A 10,439-nucleotide genomic window follows, 5' to 3' on the forward strand; every position below is an offset into this window, starting at 1 on the left:
AAGCACAGTCATTCATGTTCTCCCAACACAAGTTCTCAGCTCAAAGTGTCTCCAACCTTGGCCACTGGCAGAGATGACCAAGAACTCCTTCACAGGATGCTCATACAGCAGCTTGTACTCAAAAATAGATCCTTAAAGGCAAACTTTTCAGCTCAGCCCAAAAGTCAACACATACACACAAAGCCAGGCTGTAAATTAACACAGCCTGGTGAAAACAGACTGATCAAAGGTGCAGGTTTAGTGTCTCAGTTACCTGTAGGATATTGCCATCACTCCTGGCTTAAGAGGGCCAACCAGCTTGCCAAAACTCAGGTGAGGAAGTGACCAGTACCTCCAGTCCAGAGCAGGAAAAGAATTGGCTTCAAACTGCGCAAACTGTTTCAGGAAGGTGAGGGCAGAAATTTATCTCAGCACAGGTCTCTCCATTGGTTTAGACTCAGACTGTACGAGCAACACAACAAACCAATTTCTACAGGGAAAAGACAAAGTTTGTTGCCTTGTAACTCGACTCCAGCCCTCCCAGCACACTGATTTCCAGTGCAGCAGTGTCCCCCAGCGTCTCTAAAAAAAAAAAAAAGATTCCGTGCTGGAATCCTGAGATCCAAGGGCACCCCTGGTGTTCCTAAGGAGGACTTTAACTCTCCTTCATTTCAAGGTTCAGTAACCAGCACATTTCCTCTGCCAGTTTCCCGAATTGATGCCTTTGCCTTAACTGTTTTGCACGTTCTCTAGTGCTCTGACTACTCTTCTGATACAACCCCCTGGGCTTGAGAACTCCCAGCTTTGTATCACATGGAATATGCTGAGTTGGCAAAGACCCACAAGGATCATGGAGTCCAACCCTTAGCCCTGCACAGGACCATCCCCAACAGTCACACCATGGGCCTGAGAGGGTCACAGAACCAGGAACAGTAAACGGCCCAGCACCACTTCCAGCTTCTGAGTTCCAGCTGAGCACGGTCTGTACTGACAAGTTCCCTAAAACCAATCTGAAAGCAGAGGTTTTATTGTGAAAAAACTCACCCGGTGTAGGAATACAAAAACTCCTACAATTAACTGACTCAACAGTCAGGCAATCAAGTGCAACACAGCAGGTATCCCAAGGATTTCCACTCATCCTTCAGTCCTGCCACTGGTAGAGCTCCAACAGGCTCATGTGACTGTATAGTAGAGGTTCTCAGAACACAAGTTTTATTTTCCTCGTTACTTAATAGGTAAAATTTTGAATTGCCTAAACCCAAGCGAAAACTTCCTTAGAAGGGTGATAGTTAAGGAACTTCAACTGAGCAATCTGCACGTGCATTTAAGGCTACCTGCATTATCTATAATCAACAATTACCAGGGACTAAAGATAAAAAGGATAATGCTGCAAGTGGGCTTAACTCCACTCCCAAGTTGCAAGTTGAAAAGACTCCTTTACAGCAGGATGAGCATTCCTGGCTACATCAGACCTGAATTTTTCTGGACTTGAGAGTAGCCCTGAAGATTAAAGCTCCCAGCAGTTGTACCAGACTTTAACAGCTATTTCACCTTTCCAGTTGTTCCGTAGGAATTCATGCTAAGGGCAGTCCCTGTGTTAAGCAGGTGAGTTGTAAAAATAACACCACATACACACTATGAAACAATAAAAATGTAACTTCAGTGCTGCTGGTTTTTCTTCTTAAAGCATATCAATGCTGAGGCACTACCGAAGTTTTCTATTTTGTGTTTTTAAGCAGTACATTTCCAGAAGTGAGACAGCTTGAAGACAAAAAAAGCTACCACACCTAGTAAAGCAGCAGCAGCCAAGCCAGCAGGATTAACCAAGATATGCACAGGTAATTAGTAACACTACAGGCAAGAACCTACAACATGAAGTTAAAGCAAGATGATGCAGCAATTCAGCAAAACATTGAATCTTTGTCCCTTTACAAACACCACATGTACAACATTCCTCATTTTCATCAACAATGAGGTTCAGGTCCTAAACACACACAACTCAGCTTCTGACTGACTAGCTAAAAAAAAAAACCAAAAAAAACCCCACCAAAACCAAAGAACAAGTCCAAACCCACAGAACTCCACCTTGAACTAACTTAAAAAGATTCCTTTCCAGCAGTGTTGCACAAGTAATAACTGCAGTCCACACTTTTTGCTACCAGGTTGCAAAAGTTAAATATTCAAGTAAGAGTTATGTACACAAACATGCAAGTTAAAAGGAATAAATGAAATGCTCCACTTTATTAAGAAACCAAAAATACAAAACTGAAGAGTTCAAGGCTTCATGTACTCAAACACTACTGAAAAAATGGTAACTTAGTCTTGTTTACTAGCAGTACTAATATTGACCAAGATTCATGTCTACAAGGTAGTGTTAAAAGTTGACATTTTCCACCATTTGTGCTGTAATAAGCCAGTTTCAAATTAAGAACTTGGTGCAGTTACAGTAAAGTCTAGATATTTAAATCAACATGGCTTTAGTTAATACAGTTTTGTAGGCAAGAGCTTTTTAGCTCAAACCACGGTTGTTTTCTAGTTAGTGAATTTTAAGATGCTTAGAGTTTGTTTAGCCAGCTATAGCTCTACTGAATGATGTTCCATGCAAAAACACAGCTTAAGTCACCTAAGAGACCCGGATGCCATTTGCTTCTGGCTGCCAAAAATACAGAGCTCTGAAGGTAGCTTGTAGAACATAGTAACAGTGAGAGTTGAGACTGTATCTAATTGTAGCACATTCAAGCTGAACCACACACTTTGCTCTCGAGACACCCTGCAGACCACGGACATTCCCATTTGCTGGGAATGCTGATCCAGTCACACCAGACAAGTGCTCACTGCTTTAGTTTTGCCTGGCAGTTAGTTCAGCTTTCCTCAGATGCTTCAGTTATATGCATCAAGAAATAAAGGAAAGGTTAACTGTTAGCTCTGATTTAGCAAGAGGAGCATAATACAAGAAGCAGGAAGGAAAACAGAGACTGAGAAATGCAGTAGACAACCAAGTATTAGCCTCAACTGAAGAACAGAAGACACTTTGAAAGAGTTTTCCTAACAATGCATGAAAGTTCACTTGCTTAGAGATACTTGAAATACAACTTTATTATCTAAACAAAAAAGAATGGGAATGACAGAAACAGGATTTTCCACTTAACACTCTGATGTGACTGCAGCAGTCTTATATTTGAAACTCAAAAGGGGAAGTAATTGCAGTCCATAAAACAGCTAAATATGCAGGTCCAAAATATGAAGTTTGTTTTGGGTTTTTTTTTCATTTTTGTTTTTTTTTTTTTTTTTTTTTTTTTTTTTTAAACTGCCACATTCACTCCGAAGCCCATTCATCTCTTTCAGCATCCCAAAGATTAAGCACATGTTCTGCTCAGCTAGATAATAAAGTGGCAAACACGCTGCACCACTGACATCACAGGACAGTTGCCTATAAAACTAGACTTCTGACGCTGGGCTCCAGCTTCATCCCTCACAGGTCATCATCTTCATCTGGCAGTGCAGTGGTCTGAGCAATCTGGAACAAAGAGAAGTTACACTTAAGAACTATTCTTCAGTTCTTTGCCCCGGGAGTCTGAACACCAGTTATCAGGCAACAGTTCTACCTCTGTGCCCTTTCTCACTGACCTGTAAGTCTTGCTCATACTGTGCTGCCAGTGCTGGGTCCATGACAACTTCAGGTGGTGCAAGCGCAGGCATGGCCACAAACTCCAAGTTAGGATCTCCAATTAGCTTTCTAGCAAGCCACAGGAAAGGCTTCTCAAAGTTGTAGTTACTCTTAGCTGAAATGTCATAATACTGAAAAAAGGACACATTATACATTATTAAGAAACCCCTCTGACTAATACTTAGGCCATACCAAGATTAACACACACATAGTCAACTCTACTTTTACCTTACTTTTTTTGACTGCATGACTTCTGTTTGCACTTCCATAAACAGTATGATCTAAGTGTCTAGAAACAGTTTCAGGCAGAAACTGGTAACTAAAAGGCATTGCATCTTTTAAAAGATGGAACCTTCAGGAGGCAATAGTGCCTCTATCTTTTTCCTGTGACTTGATCTACTTCAGTCTCCCTTCTGTCATCAGATGAGATTCTGAGCAGTGAAAGCCAATTGCACACAAGCTCTTTAAGAACATCACAGCTCCTGCTCAAGGCCAGTGATGATCATCTTTAACACCATCATTTCCCCTTTTCCTGAGGTTTGGTTCAAACAGCCAAGAGATGTGAAGCTGCCTGTAGTGACAAAGGCAGAGCACTCGATTACTCTCTAGAACCCAACTGCACTCAACAGACCCAACCAATCTGGTTCCTACAAACTCATACCAACTTACCTGGAGATTCTTCTTCCTATGGAAGACAATGGATTTTGCCTTGACTTTTCTGTCCTTAATATCCACTTTGTTGCCACACAACACTATAGGGATATTTTCACATACTCGTACCAGATCTCTGTGCCAATTAGGTACATTCTTGTAAGTAACTCTTGATGTTACATCAAACATTATGATGGCACACTGAGCTGCAAGAGAACAACAGTCCGGTTACATCAGGAGCGATCACTCTGTCACGACGGGACAGAGAAGAGGGATCCTCAGAGATCCCACACTAGGGTTAAGCATCTGCATTATCTTTTCCCTCTCGGTGTCACAGTTCTGACACCCCCTGTTCTGTGAATGAGTTCAATGCACAAGTCCACAGAACTTGGGCCATGACCACGTCACCTCCCGCCCCAGCTGGTTTTACCAACTCGGCCCCACTTCTGAGGTACGTGGTGTTGCATCATAGGAGAATATGTAAGATGACAGAACTTGGATTTACACAAGAAATTAGTCAACACCTATTTCACTAATCTCAGACAACCTAATGAGGCTTTGAGGTAGGTTTGAGAGCTTGTGGTCCACATCTCAGGATGCCCTTGTCCAGAGCAGTTTCTCAAAGAACATGGGGGCTTGACTTCATCCCGATACTTTAAAAGGAAAAGCAATGTCAAACTCTAATAATATCTTATAAAATTTTAAAGATATGCAGGTGAAGTACACATAGGACAAATCTTTGCCAAGCAGAAGTAAGGAATGCTACCATACTTGTTCAGAAAAGTAAATTCTAGCATGACGTTCAGCTTCCTCACTGCATCTAAAAATCTTTCTGTGTTCCAAGTCTTTTCCTTAGCACAGTACAGCAGTACACGTATAAATCTGTACTAAATGAAGTTTCAACTTCAACACTTTCACCTCTTAACCACCACATTTCACCAGCAGTATCTAGTCATTAAAGGTGCACTTTCATTAACACCAAAGCCCACAACAGCACACTGAAACACAATCTTGGCGTGTTCCCACGTTCACTCAAGTTGCCTTTCGAAACAAAAATTATCCTAGTTACATCAAGAGTGTGAAGACTGCTAACCCAGCCCCTCACTGCAAGCCACACTGACAGCTTCCAGACTGGTCCACATGAACAGAATGAAGGAGTGAACTGTAAGAGGGAGAGAATACTCCCACACAAACACACATCTTACCTTGAATGTAATAGCCATCACGCAGGCCACCAAACTTCTCCTGCCCAGCTGTGTCCCATACATTAAATTTAATAGGGCCTCTGTTAGTATGGAACACCAGGGGATGAACTTCAACACCCAGCGTTGCTACGGAAATAACAAAAAGCAGTACACTTAGCAAGTCAGGGACTGCACTTCCATTTGTGACACAGCAGATCTCAAACGTTTCCTTGGACATACCTACATACTTCTTTTCAAATTCACCAGTCAAATGACGTTTTACAAACGTTGTTTTACCAGTGCCACCATCACCAACCAGGACAAGCTGTTGGTAGATAAAGGAAATAAGTCAGAGCAATACACTTTGAGACGTTTATCAGTCATTTTAGCACAAATGCTAATTATTACTACAAGGACCTCAGTACTACACGATCATAAAAAAGAAAAGGTTGAATTTCCCATGAAGCAAATCCCTGAACTGGGAACCAATTTGTTAAGCCCATCATGCTGCAACTCTAATCAGTCTTACTTAGTCCCTGTAGGTGAAAACTACAATGCACTGTTTCCACTAAACTACTAAAAGTGACTAAATGATACTTGGAACTTTCAACTTGAATGTGACCGGATTTAGAGAGGAAACAATTTAAACACCTACTGGAAAAACCCATTGTTACCTTACAATTAAAAAAAAAAGAAAAATAATAAAAACCCACAACAACCCACCAACATCTGCACTACTAACAACTGGAATACTCCAGCCATGCATCGCAGGAAATACAAGTAACAACCTTCATGAAGCTGTCTTCAGAACTTCAGGCTGTTAAGATAACAAAAAAAACCCAACCCACCAGCCACAAAAAACACCAGAAGATGCTCTTCTGGAACATTTTAAGTTTTCTTCCCTGAACAATTAGTACAGAATAGAAAGCAGACTATACTCATTCACCTCAAGCGCTTTTTGTAGTGAACCCTGCTTCTGAAATTTAAAAATCATTGTACAGGCAAAGATTCATTAACATTTATTACACTAAACTACAAAGCCATCAGACTGACACAGCGCAACAGACTCTTTTTGTACAAGCCGAATGCAGTACTACAATGCTACAACGCACCATTAAGGGAAGACCAGCCCTTCAAAACCAAACCTACCGTCCACGTCGGCACTGGAGAGTCGCTCGTTCCACTCCGCTCCTGAAGGCGAAAGAAAGAACCCAGCCCGCCAACCACCCCCTTACCTTAAACTGCACTTGGGGCTCTCCTTGGGCGGCCATGCTGGGTCTGCAGGGGAAATGGCAGCGCGTGAGCTCACCGCGGGCCCGGCCGGAAGGGGCCGTTTCCAGCTCCCAAACCGCCTCCCCGACCCGCGCGCTCCGCGTGCTCCGGGCCCGGCCCCGGGCGGGAAGCGCCTCCCGCCCGCGTGCGGCGGGACCGCGCGCGGCAATGGCGGCGGCGCCTCCCGCCCGCCCGCCCGCCCCCGGCGCCCCGCGGCTCTCGGGCCCCAGCGAGGCGAGGCCGAGCCGCGGCCTCCGAACGGGCGGCTGGGCCACGGCCGGCCCCGGCCCCGGCCCCGCTCCGCGCGGGGAGTCCTCCCAGCACCGGCATCCCGCCCCTCAGCGGGATCTACCGCCCGATCGCGGCGAGTCCTGCGGGGTCCGCCCCGGCCGGGCCGCCCTCCCTCCCGCCCGCACCGGGCGCGCTCCCCGCCATGAGCCACCATGACTGAGCAGCGCCGCCTCCCCCCCACTCGCGCTCGGGCCCGCGGGAGCCCCGCTCGCCTCCCCTCACAGCCCGCCCGCCCTTTTCTCCCGGACGGAGCCGCGGCTCTTCCACCGAGGGGGCGAAAAAGCCGCCGCACGCCGCGAGCGCCGCAACGCTCCCTCAGGTGCAGCCTCCCCGCCACCCGGCCCATCCCCACCGCGGGCTAACGGCGGCCACCCCTCCGCCTCCCACCCCGGCGGCGGCGCTTCTGGGAGCGGCCGCACTCGCCCCTGTGCCCGCGGGAGCGGGGCCCGGCGGTCCCGGGGCCGGTACCTCTCCCGAGGCGTCTCCCCCCGTCCGTCGCTCCGTGCCCGGCACAGGGAAAATGGCGGAAGCGCCGTTCAAATACCCGGACGGCGACGCCGCGCGGCCGCGGGAGGGGGCGGGGCCGCGCGTCACGTGGTGCGCGGCGCGCGGGAGGGAGGGAGAGAAGGAGGGGAAGGGCCGCGGCCATGAGGGAGCGAGGGGGGCTCGGAGCGGCGGAGTCACCGTTTGAGAGCATCCAGCCCCACCGGCCGCCCCGCACCGCCGCTGGAACCCCTAAAACACTAAACCACGTCACCCAGCGCCGCATCCACGAACAGCTCCGGGGATGGGCGACCCCACCAGCTCTCTGGGCAGCCCAATGTCTGACTACCAGTTCCAATGTATGACTGTCCGAACAGTATTTTTTCTAATTTTTTTCTAATTTATGTTCTTAGTTTTTTTGTTTCTCCAATATATAATTGAATTTTTTCTAATATTAAATCCGAATCTCTCCCCTCTCAGCCTGAGGCCATTTCCTCTTGTCCTCTTATGTGCTTGATCTGGAAACCTTCCCACTGCTACCGAGTGAAGCTGTGATGAGAGAGCACAACTTTTTAAAGAATCCACCAAGCCCATGGTCCATATTCCAGCAGGTTTTGTGAGCCTCTCCTCTATAAAACCAAACACACTGTACTTGGCATCAAGTACGACAGGGAACACAGGACACAGCAATGTATCAGGAGGGAGGCGGAAAAGGGAACGGTAGAAGAGACGGACACCTCACTACGACCCCCTTTCACAAGTTGTAGAGAGTGATAAAGTCCCCCCTGAGCTTCCTCCAGATTAAACAAACCCAGCTACCTCAGCTGTTCATCACAAAACAAGTTTTCTAGACCTTCCACAAGCCTTGCTGCCCTTTGCTGGACATGCTCCAGCTCCTGAGTCCTTTTTAAGGTGAGGGGCCCAAAACTGGACACAGCACTTGAAGTGCATCTCCGGAGGTCCCTCCCCATCCTCCAGAGGGATGCAGCCCGTAGGACACATGGAACAGTTCCTTGGCAGCTCCTCCCTGGGCAGCAGGGCAGCCCCTGGCTGTGAGGGCACCCCAAGCATCCTGGGGAGGTTTGAGGCTGAGCTGCTCAGGGAACCCAGAGGCCTCCCTGTTTAATCATCAAAATCACACCAGGAGGCGTTTCACTCAGCTGGTGATGCGCTCTCTGCAGACAAAGTTAAAATATGACATGTAGTTACTTAAAAAAACTACTAAACTGCCTCCAGTGTGGTTTAATAAAGTGGTTTTCAACAGTGGGAGAGTTTAATTGAAGAACTTTCAGGTAAAAAGGGCTGCGGTCAAACAGGCTTTCCTTGAATGCACCTTGTGACCATTATTTTCCATTCTTCACATAAACTGATATGCTTTCACTTGAGAGGACACAAATGAAAGCAAAAGTTGTTCTGTAAGCCCTGGATTTAGAGTAGTTCTCTAAGCTCTCAAAACTCTCTTCAAACTTCAGTGGAACAAAGTTGTTTGAAAACTGACTTTCAAAGAACATCGCAGTTTTGCATATGTCTATAAATACCAAGTTCATGGGTTCACACTGATTTTTAAGGTCTCTGATTTTTTTAATCCAGTATTCTTAAATTACTTTTATGCAGCCTGCATAACATCTGTTGGTGCCCCCCCAATCTAGAATAAATATTTTTTTTACCCATCTCTGAATGGAATTAACGTAGAAAATATTTCATGACAGGTGATATATACAAACATAGCTTATTTCTTGTTATTTTTCTACAGACATAGACACAAAATACAAACAAAGTTTTACAAGAGTGGCTGAACTGTGCTGTAACTTTTGCTTTATTTGATAGTGTAATGCCTAGCCAAGTGTTGCATAAGATTTTCTTGGAAAAATCACTAGTATGTTGAATTTGCCTTCCCTTTTTGGGATGAGTTGGGTTTGTGTGTGTGGTTTTTAGCATTTTTGCTGAGCGCCTCTAGGTGTCAGGATTATTTTCTCAGAATATGTAACTCATCTTAAATTTCTCTCAGCACAATGGTTTCCTTATAAAACCCTTGTGAATTCCACCTCTCTTCCTGACAAATAGGCATGTGTTCATAAATAGGAGCCCATAGAGCCACATTAGTGGAGTTTGGCAGATTTAAGGAATACAAACACAGAGGGGAAAAAAGCAATCTGTAACTGAGTACAGAACACTCACTGTACTTCAGGACTTTCTCAATATTGTTACAAATTTATTAGTGAACTACTTTTTCCCTGCAAACTATCTAATACTTTAATTTAGAATAATTTAAAAGTTCCCCATGACAGCATTTGAGCTCCTGGCAAATACTTATTTCATTGTCACAAAGATACATTACTATGTGGAATCTAGTTTTTATCATGTTTTATCATCACATATAAGTAAGTGTTCATTTCCAGGCACTCATCAGCAGTTAGATCACTATCTAAAAGCTTAGAGCCCATGAGATCAGTAGGTAATCAGCACAATAATTACTCTTAAAAGGTCTTTACATTTCCTATATCTTGACTCAGGTCAACTGTGAACAAACTCAGCAACTGTGACACAAGTAAACATACAAAGTAAAAAGCAGCAGGTACCAAGTGTTTGAAGGTGCGGATGGGGAATGGTACAAAAAAAAGGTGGTACTGGGGATAAACACTCACAGAGCTGAGCAGCATATTGGAAGAAAACTGCTGCATTAGCAGGAAAGAAAACAATTTTTGAACTGTAAATGAAGGAAACAACATATGAAAAGGAGCATAATTGTACTTCCCTGTTAAAGCAGTGATTGCGGAAATGCCCCTGGAATCCAAGCTCCGGCAGGAACAGAGGTTCCACACACTTGGGGTTCAAGGCAACACAGGAAATTGCTCTAAGGAAATAGGCCATTTTCAGTATAGATAGGTAAAATGGGTCACACAGCAGCAAGA

General features: G+C 45.4%; 1 protein-coding gene across 1 annotated transcript; it reads right to left on the reverse strand.

Annotated features, from left to right (window-relative positions):
• Nucleotides 1-3,055: 3,055 nt before the first annotated feature.
• RAN (RAN, member RAS oncogene family) lies at nt 3,056-7,626 on the reverse strand. Its single transcript, XM_017815600.1, has 7 exons — nt 7,513-7,626; nt 6,717-6,759; nt 5,722-5,806; nt 5,503-5,628; nt 4,316-4,503; nt 3,607-3,777; nt 3,056-3,496 (listed from the first exon to the last, which is right to left on the reverse strand). Exons 2-7 carry the CDS (start codon nt 6,750-6,752, stop codon nt 3,452-3,454), a joined length of 651 nt encoding a protein of 216 aa, XP_017671089.1. The 5' UTR covers nt 6,753-6,759; nt 7,513-7,626; the 3' UTR covers nt 3,056-3,451.
• Between the last annotated feature and the right edge of the window lie 2,813 nt (nt 7,627-10,439).

The sequence above is a fragment of the Lepidothrix coronata genome, unplaced genomic scaffold, assembly GCF_001604755.1.
Source record: "Lepidothrix coronata isolate B3197 unplaced genomic scaffold, Lepidothrix_coronata-1.0 Scaffold51, whole genome shotgun sequence".
NCBI classification, from domain to species: domain Eukaryota; kingdom Metazoa; phylum Chordata; class Aves; order Passeriformes; family Pipridae; genus Lepidothrix; species Lepidothrix coronata.